Raw genomic sequence first — 19239 nt, 5'->3', positions numbered from 1 at the left:
TAACTGGTGGTAATTGAATTTCTGCCACTTAGTGTCACTTTATCGCCAGTTTCCCACACCACTTACTTCCGAATTTGGGGGCAAAGTGTGGGATTTATCCTCCACTTTACCTCCAAATATTGTTTGATTTAGGTGGGCAACGTTACTGCTCTACAAAAATACAGAATAGCACTGCCATTTCCTTATTCTTAATCCCATGGTAAATCTGTGGTGTTGAGTGGCAGAAACAGTAAACGAGTTTGGCACCATTTCCAACGGAATTACTGTTAAACTCATAATGAGGCCCATGTGTTTTTCTTTCTTCCTCTACAGCCAGTTCAAGCTAGAAGTAGGTCTGATTATTGTAGCCATGTTTGCAAACTGGATGCATATGCGAAGCTGGAGTGTGATTTGAGCTCAGAGACCAATGTTTTGACGCATGAGGCCTACGGAGAGGCCAATCCAGTTCTCGAGTTGTATACAGCATAAGGAATTGATGGACATCTTGCCAGCCATCGCGGATTGGAATGATAACTGTTCCTTGCTCTCTCAAGTTCAACCTGTTGTTTACTTCTATTTCCTGATGGCAAGAAGAGAGGAAGTAGGCAGTTCACACTGCTCTTGACATTATCCATCTCTTCTTTGGTAGACTTGCAACTCTTCAAAAGACATGGTTTCGCAGGCCAGAAAAGAACGGTTTCTCGCCATAGTTACTAACTGTATTCTTAGTCTAATGTCCCCTTTCTTCTATGCTTTTGGGAGTTCCCGCAGAGTGGGGACGTGATCAGAACCTTCAGCACGCTTTGCCTTTAATTTTAAGATTGAGCGCTGGACAGAGCACATGTGCATAGCATGATGACACCCACAGCCCCGCCTCTCGCACTCCTTCCTCTTAGCCCCTTGATCCATCGAGAGGACCGGTAGGACCTAGCACAATTTCTTTGGAGGGGAGGGCGTATGGAGGAAAGGGGACATTTGTATTTGTAGTGAGCGTATCCACAAAGCACCGAGCAGACACTGCATCTGGGCGCAGATATATCGGTGATGGAGGATGAGAGAAAAAGGCAAACAGATCATTGAAACAAATAAGACTTCAACTTCTTCCGGAATAAGGGCAAAGATTCAATCATCCGTAGGTCAGAGGGCAAAGAATTCCAGATGCAAATGCCACTTATACAGAAGCATCTGTCTCCATGGTGAACAAACCGGGAGGGTTCAATACTCGGAAGGTTTTATCCCAAAGATCTAAGCAGATGTAGTGGGCGATGAGAGATTTTGGATGCAAGATAGCTAGGAGTGATGTTGTGTATACATTTGAATATCAGGTAGAGGGTCTTAAAAAGGATGCTCTGCTGCCCAAGCAGCCAGTGTAGAGTCCTATGATATGGCGAGACTGATGGAGACCTAATGAGACTAAAAAGGAGTCTCACTGAAGCATTCTGAGCAACCTGAAGGTGATGAATCTGGCCAGCTGGAATGCCCTGAAGAAGGGCATTGCAATAGTCCAGATGGGAATTAACCAATGACCCTAAGACTGCAGAACAATCTGAATCAGCGATAAGATGCATGATTGGGTTTAACAATTTCATTTGGTATGGATAGATTTGACAACTTCACTAACACAGGAGTTGCAACATAAAGATGCCTGCCAGATGCAACCAAGGTTTTTAACGTTGGTAGAGAAAATAGTTGGGAACATCAAAAAGTGCTGGACATGGCGTTTCGTTGTGAAAACCTCTTTGTTGTTTTTTTGGACCAAATACAATCACCATCGTTTTTGAGGGATTGAGTTGGAGCCTGTTATCAAGCATCCGGGTCTTCATTTTTTGCACACAGGCTAGCACCCTAATTTAAACATTAAATACTATAGGGGAAAGGGAGGATTTCTGTGGGACACCACAGAGAACAGGTAAGGGATCTGAGTAATGAGTTCCCAATTTAACTAATTGAGCCTGGTTGGAGAGGAAGGACGAGAACCACCTCTGTGATTCCTTGGATACCCGGGGCTACTTGAGCCAGTCTAGAGATAATTCTCCAAAAATCGACTGTGTCGAATGCCCCTGATAGGTCGTGCATGAGCAGCACGCTCAAATCACCCTTGTCAGTGGCCCTGGGGATGTCGCCCCACATTGCTACTAATGCAGTTTCGGTGCCACGACCGGACCTAAAGCCGAATCGGAAAGTGTCAAAGATATAATTTTTTTCCAGGAAATTCTGCAATTGTACCGTTGCTACTTTTTCAAGCACCTTAGATGGACACTTCAGGCCAGCAATGAGTCGATAGACATAAAACATTGTGGTCCAAAGTGGATTTTGTAAGGAGACGAGTCTGATATGATTTTTGAAAATCTATAGGCACACAGCCATGGGTCAGTGAAGCATTTACAAAATTAGTGATAAAATACTTCATAGATTAAGTGTTTTGTTTGGCAAGACATGCTGGAATTTAAGTCATCATGGTATGCGGGTTTGAGATTATGAATCAAAATCTCTATTTCATCACTACTGACCATGGAAAATGTGAATTTAGAAGGCTTTAAAGGAGAGAGGGGCACGCAATTAATATTGGAGGGGGGACATTTTGTAAGTTCTTGAGTTGTGTGCCAATATTCTGTCGAATGAGGTTAACCTTTTGCCATGAAAAGTAATTGGATTTGTTCACCAATTTGGGCGAAGGGGTCAAGCTCAGTAAGGTGCAAGGAAGGAAGGTTAGGTTTTTTACTGTAGCAAAGAGTTACTTTGGTCTATTTTTTGAAAGCTCAATCTGGTTTTGGATAAATCAGGACTTCGCTGATGAAATACCTCATTTGTTAGTGGTTAAAGCTAACTTATCGACCTGAAGGTCTTTAGAATCCCTAGATTTACCCCAGATCTTCTCTTTTTTGGATTATTTTTCTTTAGACTTTTTCGAACAACCGAGTACCAGGCATTATTTGTACTCTTAGGTTTTTTTATGGCTTTAAGTGGTGCATTCTGATCACACATGTTCTGTAACATTAACATGTTAGTGAGATAATACTCACTACAGTCAAGATCATGGGAAAAAGGGGAAAGTCCAGAGCTTAGTTGCATTTAGGTCTTTCTTGCTGCGTAATACTATAGTTATTGAAGGTTGGACTTTATGAAGCCCTGCATGTTCGATTGAGCTAAGGAAAATAACAACAAAATGATCAGACCATGTAACTGGTATATTCGCCTGTAGGGATAAAATATTCCCTCTATAAATGACTAAATCCAGGTAGTGGCCAAGATTGTGGGTAGCAAACGTTGTAAGTAGCTAAAGAGAATGTAAGCTCAGGATATCAGCACTAGTAGTACAGTAGTCACTATGGTGAGTAACTTAAATTACTGCTAAATCCTGTCCCCTTTCCTACATACTTATGGGATAATACCAAGCACTATAGCCATATGATGAGGACACTAAAGACTGAATACTTGGGCAGACCAAGATGGAAACACTTGGACGATTCATCAATAGCATCCTGTACCACACCCAAGCTCCAAATGTCTAATTTAACATAGATAGAACGGGAATAGGGGCCACCCAAACCCCAGCTCCAATACCTAAAGAGGAGAATAGACACACCCAATCACATTAGAATACAGCAGGGATTGTGCAGCACTAACTTCCACAACAGTCAGTCAAGAAAGGAAAGTAGCACCTAATCCCACCCATAGCAATACAAATTAAATCGAACAAGGTGTCCCACAACCAGGATTCTCACCCCACTAACCTGACCTTCAAATCTCTGCATACCTAACTCACCAGAAAATTCACACAACCAACTCTCGCCCAGCAAACCGCACGCACTTTACCACATCGCATCAACAACAAACCAACAACACATAAACAGCATCAACAGCACACAAGGTCTCGCCCCGGTCCAATACTTACACCAAAGCTGAGCGCACAGTGTATACCTAACTGAAGCCGCCAACAGCACACCACCTCTCTCACTCTCCTATTCCCTCTTCTCCTGAATAACCCATCCCTGCCCGCCTTCTTGTTTTACAGATCTGCCAGAGTGCCTGGGGACAACTCCGTTGGTGGCGGTGCCCGATATAAATACCTTTAACATTTACAATTTATCCCGGGAGGATGGCTCTAAGCTGAAGCAAAAAGGTTTCTTAGAAGTGTCTGCCTAAATTGCGCATCTGCTCTAGAGCTGGAATCCAGCACTTAGTGCTGGCAGAAGGCTGACGGTGAAGCCCAAGTGACTGGCTTGCATATAGCTTCCCAGGGCACATGGAGCTGAAAAGCTACTGTGGTGCTCTTTGACCTGGTTAAGTGTGCATGTAATCTTTGAGGTCGCGGCCTGCCCTGTACTGCATGTGCGTGCATAGTGCAAGAGACCATCCACCTAGCTATTGTGGATTAGCTGGTCGTCTGCCAGGGTGTACACCCCCGAAGGTGATAACAGTCTGTCAGTGGACATATGAGGTCTAGCCCTCACGAGATACAACCTCAAGGTCCTACGAACATCGAGGTTGTACACCATGCAATCTGCTTCAGACTGTGGTTTGGAAAAAACACTTGCAATGTGATCTCCCGATTAATGCAAAAATTGGGCACAACTTTAGGTAGGAAGGATGGGTGTGGACTAAGGACCATTATCCCAATGAAAGACAGATACAGCTCCTCAGCCAAAAGAGCATGTAATTCACTAATGCGGCGTGCTGAAGTAATTGCCACATGGAATGCCATCTACCAGAACAACAAGCACAGCTCATCGGAGGCCACTGGCTCCAAGGGCCAGCGTGCAAGCACAGGTACAACAACATTGAGATCCCATGAAGCAATAGGGAGTGTGATGGACCGAAATAGGTGGGTCAGACCCCAAAAGTGTTGTTTGATTAATGGGTTGGTGAATGATACGACCCTGTATTTGTTTGACAAGTAGGCCTCAATAGCCAGTAGGTGTGTTCAGTAAGATGATCCCTGTCTCCCTGCTTGGATTATGTTAGACAGGAAAGAGAGGATATCATCAATGTAAGCTTATAGTGGATCTGTGGTATAGTGCCCACGCCCAGAGCTGCACTGCCAGCGCCCACAGCTTTGTTGACCTTGTTAGCCCCTGCTTGTTTATATGGAACACTGTGACAATGTTGTCCGTAAGTATAAATACTCTTTAGCCTGCTATCATTGGCAGGAAAGCTGAACGGGCTAGGAAAGCTGCCTTCAGCTCCATGAAGTTAATATGCTCTTGGCCATCTTGATTGTTCCACTTGTCGTTGATCTGTAAGCCCTATAAGGGTGCCCCCCATCCCAGCAGAAAGGAGTGCATTGTGATGGTGTACTGATTCAGGGATCTTGAAAAAGCATTCCCACCCACATATTTGTGTTTGACCACCAGAGCAGGCCTGGGTGTAGCCAAGCTGGAAAGGATACTGCGGTCTTCATTGGTTCTGCTAATTGTGACCATGAAGCCACCAAATGTAGGTGCGTGCGGCACATCCAGAATGTGACTGTTGGTCCTGACAGGTGACAAGCCGACATCAGACCCAGAAGGTGCAGAGACCACCATGCCCTTATCTGGGCATGCGAGAGGAATAGCAACGTTTTTTCCAACACATCACGTATCATTCTGTGGGACACACTTTGCCCCGTCCTGAGTTCCAGAAAAAGACAATACATTCTAGTTTCCGGGTGGATATAAGCTTTGATTTGTTTATGCTGACCGACAATCCCAGGGCATACATCAGATGTATAAGATACTCAAGATGCCGGGATGCCTCTTGTGCCAGTCTCTGGAGCCAGCCGTCCAGGTACGGATACAGATGCATGTCTTTTAAGCACAAAAGCACTGGCACTGGCCCAGTTATTTCCAGAACTTTAAATTCCCTACTACCATAACTGCCTCTGCATTAGCCTGTTGCAAGCTGATGACAGAGTTCTGATCAACTTTCTTGCCTGTGTTGTCATGAAGGCGGTCCTTTCAGCCAAAATATTCTGTGAGTAAGAAGACGACACTTGGCTCCTACTGAAGAGTGTAGCCGCCGCCACAATCGTGGTGTGTGCCGGGGATGGCCCATGACACACAGTTCCTCCGCTTGCAGGGACCTATTCCTCATATCCACTTTTATAGACAACTGTTTGACTGATGCCTTTTGCCAAATTTTCCAGGCCTCTTCCGCTACATATGGTTGCAGATGAATCCTGGATCTGTCCATGGCCTTCAGGGAAAGGCCAGATGACAAAACCCCCTCATCTACCTGTGGAATGTCTGCAACCAGGATGGACATGTACTCCATGAGGCCTTGTACCCTTTCATGGAAGAACTTGAAGAACTACCTCTCTGTCCTCTGTAGTATCATCCTGAGTGTCTGCCACATCATCATCTGGCAGACCTGGCAGTAGTAGGGGCAACAGGGATGGAGGATCTTTTGGAAGAGGAAAAGCCACACCAATGGAGCCGGATGACCTGTAGCTCCCGAAGGCTCCTGTGGGTGCTGTTGGAGGAAGAGGATTCACTGTTGGAGGCACAGGGTTTAGAACCTCTTTCATGAGGAATTTAAATGCATATGATCCTGAAACTTATTAAGAAATCTATCCTCCAACAACGGGGCCTGGAGCACATGGACCCGGAGAGTCATGCCAAGTAACCCTTGATGCTGGGTGACAATTCAACTCTTGGCGAAAAAGGTGGGAGTCCAACGGGGCCCAGTAGCAGAAATCTATCTGCGTCACCCGGCGTGTGCTCTGATGAACTCAGAGATAGTTTGATTGGATATTTGCCCAAGTCCGATCCTGCAACTGTGACACAAGGTGCGCATTGAGCCAGGGCCTAACGAATCTGAAGGGTGACCTGGGTCACGTTACAGCACCAGCCTCACAGGCCCCTGAAAAGTTTTGCAGAGCGGGCCTGTCTAGAACTGCGGGCCCTCTGGGCCCCACGGGTTAATGCTTGGTAAGCAGAGAAGTTTAGGCCTCGGAATGAGCTTCGGAACAAGACACAAAGCCCTCATAGACAGCGCCCCGGTACAAGCCACCCCTGAGGAGGCCTTGGAGCAAAGTCTTAGAGGATAACCGGCTCTTAGGCCTGCGGCAATCTGGATTCCGCCCACCACACGGCACCGAAACGGCCCTTCTAGACCTTAAGAATCAAATGGACGATCTTAGAGATGCAGGCAAACTTGATCTCCTACTGCTCCTTGATCTATCCGCAGCCTTTGATCTCGTGGACCACAACACCTTGTGCCACCATCTAGCCACCCAAGCCAACTTCTCCCCGAAAGCCTGTCAATGGACCACCTCCTTCCTCCAAGAAAGGGCCATGAAAGTCTTCTCGGAGTCTGCATCCGCCACCCCGAGCCTCCTCACCTGCGGTGTTCCCCAGGGGTCCTGTATAGCACCTACCCTTTACAACCTTTTCACAAGGCCCCTGTTCAGCATCTTGGATTCCCTTGGCAAATCCTACACCAATTATGCGGATTAACCACATGTACTCATCCCACTCTCGGGCGACTACCTAGCAGACACTAACACCCTCACCACTATCTACTCCACCATCCAATCCTGGATGGCAGAGAACTGGCTTTGCCTCAATAGTGAAAAAACTGAACTCCTCCTCATAGGATCACCTTTCACATTGGGCAACCTTGGAGACCAGTACTCCTCCTTCACCATCGATAACATTCCTATCAAGGTCTCAAACCATGTTAAGACCCTCGGAGTCTACCTTGACTCCGACCTTTCCATCGACAGACAGGTCAATGCTATCGCCACCTCTTCAGCCTATTACTCTAAAATCCTCAACGCTGCTAGGCCCTTCCTGGCCTGCCACAATTGCCTCACCATTGCCAGGGCAATTATCGGGTCAAGGCTAGACTATTGCAATGCCCTCCTCGCTGGGACCTCCAGCAAAAACGTGGCCAAATTGCAGCTAGCTCAAAACAATGCGCTCAGGGAAGCCACACGTACCGCCAGAAGAGACCACATCTCTGAAATCAGAAGGCAAGCCCACTGGCTCCCTGTCAAAGAGAGAATTGTCTTTAAAATGCTTGCCCTCACCCACAAATGCCTCCACGAGCTCGCCCCGCCCTACCTGACCGACAGAATCATCAGGCACACGGCCACCAGACCCCTAAGATCACGCTATGCCAACACGATTGTCACACCTACCTCACGAAAGGGGCGCGCTGGAGGTTCCAGCTTCCCCACCCAAGCAGCCACGCACTGCCACCTCACCTAAGACTGATTGAATCACACCTAGCCTTCCGCAAGGCTATCAAAACTAGACTCTTTGTCTAAACAGAATATCTATCACAAATTGGTTTCAGCAATTCCCTGCATATTTGTTCGTTACTGTGTAACCATGAGCCCATTGGTCACCCACTTGTAACTCAAGTCTGCTTATCATCTGTAACAGCGCCTCGATGCCTCATGGGCTGCAAGCACGCTTGATAAATGCAAATAAATAAAATAAAATAAAGTCTGGTAGAGGGCAAAGAGTGCTCGGAGATCGGCTTTACAGAAACCACCCAGGCCTGGTAGCAAGTCCTGGTGGGACCTCTGTGGTGGCGCAGGTAAGAGTCTCCTTACTTACTTCAAAGTGAGCTCCGGTGACACGCTTGGTGTCTAGCTCTACCTGGTCTCAAATGAGGGTTGTGTCAGAACAAGGGTTTGGGTTAGGTCTTCTAAAGAGTCCGTATCATCTCGCACAACAAAGGGCCAGTGTATCATGGGAAGTGTTCTTCCTCTCACCTTGAGGTCTCAGCCACGCAATCAAAGATGGCAAGAATGGCATCTTGGCTCTCTCCTTTGCAGTACTTTAGGACCACTGGTGGAGGTTGTGGAGCCCAGTGGGGCTTGGAAACTGGCTCGTTCACATCCCCAATCACCTTCAACTGGCCATCCACCAATTCAGTGGGCCCTTAAGCCACATATTGGAATCTGGACACGACTTGCTCTCTAGACCTTTCTGGTCTAAACTGAGGGTTGTATCTAAACAAGGGATCGGGGTAGGTGTTCTAAATAGTACAGTCTTGCAAGAGTAAGCCATTATTAGTGATCAGTCATTTAGGCAAGGGGAGGAGACTTCTTAAAATGGCAGGCTTCCCAACAGTGTGTGGCTCCAGAGTCGTCCTTCTCATGGTTTCCTTTGATCTTTCGGGGATTAATTACTTGTCATCTTCAATAGTTGGGGAAATAAATCCTCATTTGAAGAGGAAGAGATGGGAAGTTTGACTAAGGGTGAAGGAGGGTGAATACACTGGTCCAGCTTGGTAGACATCTGGGGTGGAACTTCCCTGTCAACTCTGAGCAGGGATTTACCAATGAGGGGTTCCAGAATAGCCGCTGTGAGGGATTGCAGTGCACAGGAACAGGATCTAACCCATCTATACAAATATTTGTGAAGGTACAAATGAAGAAATGACAAGAGACAAAGACAAACAGTGAATGAGCCCTGATTTGAAAAAGGCGGCCACAGCCGAAACACGTGTCATCATAAAGGGCAAACAAATTATTTGCTTTTCTTCAAATTAAATACATATGTGAAAAGTTAACTGGCGCAGTCATATGTGAGAGTGGGTTGATTGTATATTATTTTTGTTAGTTCTTTGGCTTTTCAACCACCTTACTCAGCATGATGCAACAGCAAAATCTAAAGGAAAAAACGACTAACTGACCTTTATAAACCACCACAAGTGGAAGGATTCAATCAAAGCAGAAGTGGATAAGTGTCACCAAACAGACCAGCCCTACTAAAAGGCAAAGGTGTGATTTTTTACCAATGACGGGGCCTTTATCTACTTGGTCAGGGTTCTATGTAGGCTGGGTGTCAACCCACTCTGGTCAAGGAGTGCAATCCTACTTCTGACACAATATGTCACAGCCGAGGGAACAAAAGACAACTCAAGGTTAAGTACAAGTTCACGTTTCACTTTATTTTGAACCAACAAAACTGAAATTGGGTTATACTGAGCCCAAAGATGGGGTTAGGGCATTGCAAATCTATCTGGCCCCTATTAGGCGTCAACACAGTTACAGTCTTTGGGATTTATAGCTTCCCTCACACCTTTCTTGGCTTTCACTTAGTCTTCCTCAGTTGCTTGGTGAAGTCATAGATATCAGCTGTTGGTCGTCTCGACACTCCCACTAAGTAACCCCACCCTCTACCTTTCCTACAGGGTCCGGCATCAAGAACACATACATATGGTTACACCTCAGTGGTTCTGAGGCTCAGGACCAAACGTTTTGGGGGCTCTCTGTCGCCTTTCACCTTTTTCTCCTTCACTCTCTCTTTGACCTCTTTCACGTCTCTCCATCTCCTCTGCACTGTTTGCCTTGCTCAATTCTCCTCCTTCCTTTCTACTGTTCCCTTCCTCCTCGCTCTCTTGCCACCTTCTTCCAACTTCTCTTCATCTTCTCAGTCTTTCTCGGTTCAACCTTCTCTCCTCCTCTCTCGTTCTCCCCTTCTGCTTTTCTCCTTTGGTCTAAATCTGTTTAATCTCTCTCTGCTTCCCCCCTTCTCTGCTTGTACATTTCTCCTTTCTTCTTTATCCATTCCTTTCTCTCTTGTGACCTCCGTGCCAGCCCTCAAATCTGGGTCAAAAAGTAAAGGCAAGCTGTTGCTAATTTGGCCAAAATAGGCATGTTTGGAGCCTAATGTGGCAGCATTTTATTTAAATAAAAATCATATATCACCAGAAGTGCTTTTGCATCATTGTTTATTATTTATCAAATGCATGGTGTTGTGGTTTCAGATATCAAATCTACACTATTCTTTCAAAATTAGAAATAAACCTGCACAACCACTGCCATTCATTCGTACTGTGGTGAATAAAGGGAAGGACCCTACCAGCAGCAGGCGCTGGCAAAGCCAAAAGATCTTGCTTCTATATACAGAAAAGTGTGTCTTCTGAGCATGAAGATGTTTTTTGTACCCTTTTTTAAGTCTGTAAAAAAAAGGTATTACACTTGTATTACACTTGTACGGGCATGTTTCTGATGAGGAGAGGTTGTGCACCTAGTCTGTCCTGCAGTGTTCATTGTTGAACATTGTTTTTCAGCATTTGGCTTGTTTCTAAGCATTCCCATTGTCAATTTGATTTGCCCAGGATATTACAATTTGGTTAAGTAGGAAAGCTGGAAGACAGTGACTTGATCATGATCATCAAAATGTGTCAATTTCACAACAACGTTCCCACTAGATCACATTTGGGAGTGGGGTGAGCAGCGGACATGGGCTTCCCAACCAGAGGAAATTCCCATTGTCTTGGAGGTCCTGTTCAGTGTTTTGATGGCCCTTATTGACAACATATGGCCAGTGGATGAGGGCTCCTCCTTCAATTTTAAGAGCTAAGGGAACGACGAGTTGAATGTGTGTTGTTCTACAACCTTGTTGTCTTGTATTTCAAACAGAAGCTGTTTCTTGCATTCTGTGCCTGCTCTTTTAAACATGTTGCCTTTTGTGCCTGCATTAAGTCATCCTAGAGGACTGTGCTGATCTTTAAAAGAGCAGGCACAAAATGCAACAAACAACTTCTGTTTGAATAACAAGACATCAACGGTGTATACCAACACATCCATGCCAACACAATTACATTAAAAAAGAGCAAGTCCCTCTCTCCAAAGGTATGTATATATTCAGGCCAAGTTGGCGAGCAAGGGTCAGAAGATACCCTGTCCGCACCCGAAGTAATGCAGGTACCACATTCTGCCCGCCCTTGTTGATCATTCCGCAAGAGGAAGGTTCCAGACAGAAAGGAATTGAAACATATCCGGGATTTGTTTTCGTTTCTGAAAGATACATAAGCACATCCTCCTTAGGAATGTTGACACCTTTTTAAATTCAATATCATGATATGTAATGTTGTTGTGTTAAGTATGATTGTTTTATATAATTGTTTATTTTACAAATACACTGTTATTCTTAACAATTGGTTGTTTGTACAGGGGAAAACATTTAAAAGTGGTTAGCCATGTACACAAGATGAAAACTTGATACTATAAAAAAAAGATTCTCGGACATATAAAAAACTATTTTGGCAAACGTGCTTTCATAGTGTTTAAAAAATAATAGATGCTTATTATGAAAGGAAGATTCAGAGTATGGAATATGGTTCCATCTGCTGTAGACTACACTGCCCAATATAACCCATTCCTCAGTATAGGGCCCCTCCCAATGTCATGTAGACTAATGCACTTATAGACTAATGCACTTAATAACATGTTACTAATGCTCTTTACTGTTTCTACACAAAGCAAAACCCGCGAGGATAGCTCAGCGACAACGTGTGCTTCTTGGAAGCAAGACGACACGAAGCAACACAGGTTCGATCCCCGGGTCCGCGCTTAGAAACCTCTGGGTGTTTAAGCGCGTTATAAATACGTAACTAAGACAAAAAAAACAATTGCGCAGCTAAGAAAACAAATAATTCCTGTAACAGCGCCTCGATGCCCGCGGGCTGTGTGAGCTGTAAAATAAATAAAAACAACAACACTTGGCTCCTAGTATTTTTATACAAAAGAAAAAAACAAGTGAAAAAATGTCGGTATTTTAGTTCAGGGCTCTGTGCCGGGATACTCCATTGCTTAGAAATGGAATTGCTGAAGGCACACTTGGGGATGAAATTGTATTACACCAGAAACTGGTTCACAGCTGCAATTAACCCTTTCCATTTCAAACCGATGCAAACTGTTCTGCCCACAGGGGAACATTTGGGACACTGTGAGAAGAGGTAGTTGACAACTGCGTCATGTTTGATCATGTGAGAGAAAAAGTGGCTTGCAAAATAGGACATTGTTTTATAAGGCGGTAACCTTTTTCCTGGCCCTTTGCTTCCTAGCCCTTTGAGGAATTGCAGTATGCTGCAAAGTCCTGACAAAACACTCAGCCCAGAGCGCTGCATCAAAGAAACCTAAGAGGTATTTGTGCATCACAGGGACTGCTAGCCAGCATATTAAGGAAGGTGAAATACCCGGCTGTGGCTCTTAGATCTTAAGTAGCCCTTTCTCTGATCCAAAGGTGCTTGTCTCCCATAACCCTTAGCATGTAGCGTATGGTAATTAAGTGGCGTTTCCAGACGGTCCATTCCCCTCCCAGCTCGCAGATGCATGTTTTGTTGTGCATGGTAATGTGGGCAAGCGAAATGAAACATGCCTGCAAGAGCTCAGGGGTCGGAGTGCAGGCTTGCAGGATTGTGTTGCCTTTTAAGGCCTACTCCCAACTTTCCCTGATTATCAGACACCCCTTTAAGATCTCCTGCCACTACACACATGTCACAGGAATAGCCATAGCACATCAATGCCAACCTGAACCAAAACTTGGCTTTCCTCTTTAGCTCCATCACCCTTTCCCACATCAGCTGCCAGCTCAATGCACTGTAGACTATCAGAACGTGGGTCCTTCCCTGTGGCTAACATACTCCCAAGTTTCTCTGCTAAAGTCATAGAAAGTAGATTGGCACATAGTGTGGTAAGCAAGAATCAGGAGATGGACAAGGAGCCATGATTCTCATCTCTGTTTATTCATTCTTCAATTTGCAAAGGGCCTAATCTTTCCCTAATCCTATTACTAATCCCTACTCTAAAACAGAAACACATAAAAGGGTGCGTGTCAGCATGTCAGTATATCTAAACATAAATAAAGTCCTCCGTCTGGAATCCTATTGTGGCATAGGCTCTTTCCTTATCTCTTAAACAGGGAAAGGGGTGGCTGCTGGCTTCTGTCCTCCACCCCTTTATCTCTTTCTCATAGGCCCTTGCCTAAGTCCACAGACCCAGTTTATATGCTTGGTTACATCACTGGAGTCCCGTCCTTAGACTCCAGCCTGTCTCTCTGCTTCTCCTTGAAACATAGGTCTCCTACAGTCCTCGCTTTGGGGAGACTTTCGTATTTCACTTGGCTTCTCTCTATTTTTCTCCCACTCTGGGGCTTCCTGGCTCTTTTGCTACACCAGAGCTTCCCTCGGTTCCCCTCTTTCACCAGGGTTTCTCTCCCCACTCTGGGGCTTCTCTCGGTTTCTTTCCCCACACCGGGTCGCTGGTCTTGCCACCTGCGCCCTATGCCTTTGGAGCCACTACACTTGTGTGTGTGAAGAGCGGTACTGACTGCCCTCACCTTGCCACGATGTCGTGTATGCGACTCTTTAACTGGACCCCGCGGCAGCGGGTGTTTCCTCTTTCTTCACGCTTGCTCAGTGAGAGGTCTTGTGGGCGGCTCACGCTCTGGAGTCTGTCTCAGCCTGCTGAGGTACTCGGTTCTCATTTGGGCCGTCACACCACATGCTTCTAGTTACACCCCTGCTGGACCTCATTGCGCCCCCCAAGTGCGGACTTCCAGGAGTGATGCCACATCTGGCGTCTTCGCTCCCAGAGTGTCCCCAAGCCCAATGTGAGCTGCTGCACAATTGAACTCTGTAGCCTGCGTAGATACTCTTTCCTGATTGGCCCCTCTTTTGACTGCCTCCAAAAGGTTGGTCTTTCTGCTGTTCCCAATGAGGAGGATTGAATGAAGTTTGGGTCAGAAACCGAGCCTGCTGTTGCTAAAGGGTTCTTATAGAACTTAGCTGTACCCCATAAAGGTGTTATTGTCTGGGGAGGGAGGGTGACTTAAGTACCTCTCTGAAGTTTCCCTATCCCCTAAGGGGGAGTGCCCTCCAGAGGGATCCCATTTACCCTGTGCCATAGGGGGTGTTAAGCATAGGAGACTCGTCTCCCGAGTCCCAAAGTGGGTGGCTCCCCATTGGGGAGCAGTGAGGAACTCTTTGGGGAGCAGTGAGGAACACTTTGCATTCGTCACACCAGTAACCAGGTACTTCCCACCTGAACCAATCAACAGGTATCACATCTGCCACTCCTTCTGTCCTACTCTCTTCCTACATATCTGTCTTCCTTAATTTCTTTTTATATTCCTGCTTGTTCTCTTCGTTTTGAATCTTTTTCTTCTTTCCGTCCCTCGTGCTCCTTGTCCCTCTTCTCGGTTCCGTTCTTTTTTTGTTACAGAGAACAGCGCTGGGAGGCCAACAATAGTGGCAGATGGGTGCTATACAAAACAACTCAAATGACATTACCAAGAGAAAAGGCTGTTGTACCTTACCCTAAAGCCACAAGAAGTCAGATAAGATACCAAAGATAATGTGCTACTGGTCATGGCACCCACTTCCTCCACAAATGCCAGGAAAAAGTGCTAAACCCACGTCTACTCTCTGTACTGATTGTTTTTCCTCATACAAGTATTTATCGCCACCTCTATCTTTCAGCCACAACTAAAAATACACAAATACAACAATGCATGCAAATGTACTAATCAATTCTGCAAGTGAGGGAGTCGCCAGGCTATAGATCATTCCTTACAGAAATCGCCTTTATGGCAATTAAGTTAGCCTGTCCCTCCCTCGCTTGTTAAAACAAGAGTTGACAAAGCCAATGTTTCTGGCTTTTGTGAATGCATGCAATAGTACATTGCGAGATGGACCCATAATGGTACCACTTTGCCATGATATGACAACAGCTGAACATGGTGGGTGTACATGAGCATATGATATCAATGACTAGCAGTTTCCTATCAAAAACCTTTTTAGCATCCAAAACTATTGACTTTGCTAGTGTTTTTTTTAACAGGACTCCAGTGCAAGGAAAAGATTCAAGTGCATGCATTTTGCTTATAAATCAAGAGGTTGAAAACACACTTGGTAATGATATTTTACAAGTGCAATAATGCCAATAATGCCACTAACTCTCAGAAGATTGCTTTAAGATAAAACTGGCAGGCCCCATAGAGCACAACATGTCATGTTACTGTGTGCTATTTCTAGCCCAAAGAGATCCCAGTAAGAAGTGTTTTGGGCAGGGAGGGGAAGACAGTGGATCAGATTGGCCATAGGGATTAGCATGGCCATGTGCTGTCAATGTATGGCAAAAGACAGCTATTTATTCATAACTGGGCCATTTCAAGTTGGAGTTCAAGGACTGTCTATGAACGAATGCACATTGGTGATTGCCTGATTTTCTCTCTCTTTAGAGACCCAGAAATCTGGCCCCATCAAATGCTGTGCGATTCTTTCAGTTAAACATTCATTGCTTATTTTGAAGGACCATATCCCTGTCAATTTCTTAAGAAATTAAGCAAAAGGTAAAGCTGAAGAGAAAGAGGCTACTAGATTAATGTGGCGTTGCAACCCACAGAACACAAACTGGAAGGTGGGGCATACACCTCCTGCTCACTCACCGAATATAATTCTTTTAATTCCTTCTGCTGGTCCTCATCACGTCCCTCACCACTTGGGTGCCGACGCCGAGCCTCAGGAACGCCAGGAGCAGCGTCGAGGCCCGGGAGTCACAAATTCACGTCCACATGGGGACGGCTTTGGGCTGAAAGGCAGAAGAGAGGTGTGAAATACTAAATGCGGTGACAATGAGTAAAAACATAGATATCTATTTGTATTACTACTGTCTCCAAGGTTACAGATTTAGACTGCCAGACATAGTGGTGGGACTTCTGCTCAGTAAGTAATGAGTGGTAGATAAGCTTATATATGTATCATTGTTCACTGGCTAGTCCACAAAAGTATTAAAAAGTATGTATATAGTTGCACACACTTCCTTTGTATCGCCTTCACTTTCAACTATGTCTAATTCTTCTTTTCCTGTATTATCAACATCCCAACCTCTTAAGGACACCAAAATTCTTTAGCCCTAGCTAGAGCTAATCCTACCTCTTCTCCTGCTGATTTTCTTCCATCTTCTTTAATTCTCCTGGTTTATTCTTCACTTTTACCTCACCTTTCTGTTCTTTTTACCATATCCGTTTCTACTTCTAGTGTTCCAGCTTGGTTTAAGCATGCTTCAATACTTCCTATTCTGTAGAAAACTACTCCTGATCCCTCTCTGCCCTCTCATTTTTGCCCTATTTCTATCCTGTCTTTTCTTTTTAAGTTCCTTCAACGTATTGTTTATCGCCAAGTGTCTTCCTTTTTTTAATGCACATTCTTTGTTACCCTCCTTTCTGTCTGGTCGCCGGCCCAGTCACTCTACGGAAACTGCACTTCTATTTGTTACTAATTCTCCTTTGTCTGCTTGTCACTCTAAACTTTCATCTTCCTGTCCTCCTTGATCTTTCGGGCACTTATGATACGGTCGATCGCACTATTCTTCTCTCCTCTCTTTCTAATCTGGGTTTTCGGGGCTCAGTGTTAAATTGGTTTAATTCTTATCTCACAGGCCGTACTTACTCTATCTGTTGGGCTTGTCACTCTTCTCCTACTTTCTCGCTTCTTCACTGTGTCCCTCAAGGCTCGGTCCTTGGTCCTCTTCTCTTTTCTCTTTATACCTCTTTTCTTGGTTCTGTTATTTTGTCTTTCGGATTTTCCTACCATCTATACGCAGATGGTTCAAATTCTTCTATCTTTTCCTGATTCTATTCACTCCTTTCTTTCTGCCTGTTTGCTTGAAATACAATCTTGAATGTCGTCCCACTATTCACATTTTAATCCCACCAAGACTGAGGTTCTGGTTTTTTGCAGCTTCAACTATTCCTGCTCCTCTTTCTCCCCCTTCTCTTTCTTTTCCACCTTCTTTTCTTCCTATCTCTTCATCTGCTCGCAATCTTTGTTTAATTCTAGACTCTTCATGTTCTTTTTCTACTCATGTTTCCTCTATTTCTCGCTCCTGTCGCTATCAACTCTTTAATATTAAAAAAAGTGTTGCTTGCTTACTTTTTTGTCTGCTAAACTTTATTTCCTCTTTGTTTTTTCTCGCTTGTTTTATTCTTCTCTTCTTTTTGGCCCTCCTGCATCTCATTTTGATCCTCTTCATTCAATTTATCGGTCTTCAGTTCGGGTTTTTTGTTCTCTTGCTCCTCTGGATTCTATTTCTTTGGCTCTACTTTTCTTGCAATGACTCTCTTTTGAAAATATTCTACATTTTCATTTTCTTTGTTTTCAAATATCTGTATGGTCTTGCGCCTCCATATCTGTCTTCCTTAATTTCCTTTTATACTCCTGCTTGTCCTCTTCATTCTGAATCTTTCTTCTTGCCGTCCCTCGTGCTCCTTGTGCCTCTTCTTGGTTCTGTTTTTTGCCTTTTTGGCCTGAAAGAATTGGGATTCTCTCCCTCTTTCTTTGTGTTGCATATATTATTTTTCTCTTTTTAAGACTCGACTTAAAACCTATCTTATTGCTCTGTAATTTGTTGGTTCCCTTTTTGTTTTTATCTGCTTATGTGATTGTACTGTTGGTTCTTTTGTACAGCTCTTAGGTGTCAGGCACTATAGAAATGCAATAAAAATACAAATACACACTCTTAAACCTCAACACGTACAAACATACATATATATTTTTTTCTCTCAGTGAAGAAATACTTCAGTTTAAGTTATGTTCAGGTGATGATTCAACACAACTAAACCCTTGAAATGGTGTGTTACCCTCCAATACACCCAAAGTAGCAACTGGGCCTAGCACGTGCCAAGTTTACACCCATAGTGGGTCTATGTTAGGCCCTGAATATTCTTGAATCTGCAAGAGCTGCTGGACCCCAAAGACCCCCATTGAGGTTCAAAACAACAATGTATGCACAGTTGCACTCTCAACACCCTTAAGGAAAGGCGAATGGGATAAAATAACAAACACATGACCTTCCCCTCAACATATGTGGATACATGCAGGTGGTAAAAAGGACAATAAAAGAAACACAGTACTTCTGTGCTCTAGTGTATATTAACACTATCTCAGTTACTCTGTACATTTTCACCCCTTGACATTACCTGTGTGCACCTCTGCAACTCTGGAGGAGATAAATGAATTGCCCAACTATCTAAAAACTCCTGAACTATATGTGATCCAGATATACATAGCTACTGTGCCTTCCTTAAATCCTCCGTACTGGGAAACTATGTACACTTCTAATCACGGTCTTGTTTTCACTTCCACTTTGTTTTATAAAGTATCTTGGCTGTGAATTCATTAATACTAATTATTTTCCATTGAAAATAATCTACTGTGAATAATCCTATGGATCCCTCACTGTACCCCTGCCTACAGTCTCCTCCCAGGTGGCCAGGGAAAGGCAGAAGCTTCCTGATCCTGACCTAGGGGGTGGTGCACTGTGGGAGGATCACCTGGGAGGAGAAAGGGCCAGGGTGGTAAAGTGATCCCGTGGGATGAGGCACAGTATTCTCCTTTGAAAGGGAGTAACCTTTTTTGTATACCAAACATATAATGGCCTAACGCCATTGTAAGGTATCTGCATTCCATGTTAAGTTTAGAAATATGGGCAAAGTGGGTGCAACATCTTTAACCACTTTACTCAAGGAGGAA

General features: G+C 44.6%; 1 protein-coding gene across 1 annotated transcript in view; it reads right to left on the bottom strand.

Moving 5' to 3' along the window:
- The window catches only part of OAZ3 (ornithine decarboxylase antizyme 3), a 179495-nt gene that overhangs the window by 133089 nt on the left and 27167 nt on the right, over window positions 1-19239 (bottom strand). Inside the window, exon 2 of the mRNA XM_069626441.1 lies at window positions 16155-16261. Coding sequence (XP_069482542.1) covers window positions 16155-16261 — 107 coding nt within the window. The remainder of the gene's footprint in view (window positions 1-16154; window positions 16262-19239) is intronic.

This window comes from Ambystoma mexicanum, chromosome 1p (assembly GCF_040938575.1).
Source record: "Ambystoma mexicanum isolate Mex_15411 chromosome 1p, UKY_AmexF1_1, whole genome shotgun sequence".
Taxonomy (NCBI): Eukaryota; Metazoa; Chordata; class Amphibia; order Caudata; family Ambystomatidae; genus Ambystoma; species Ambystoma mexicanum.
The sequence above is the reverse complement of the archived record's forward strand: the minus strand, read 5'-3'. Positions and strand labels throughout refer to the sequence as shown.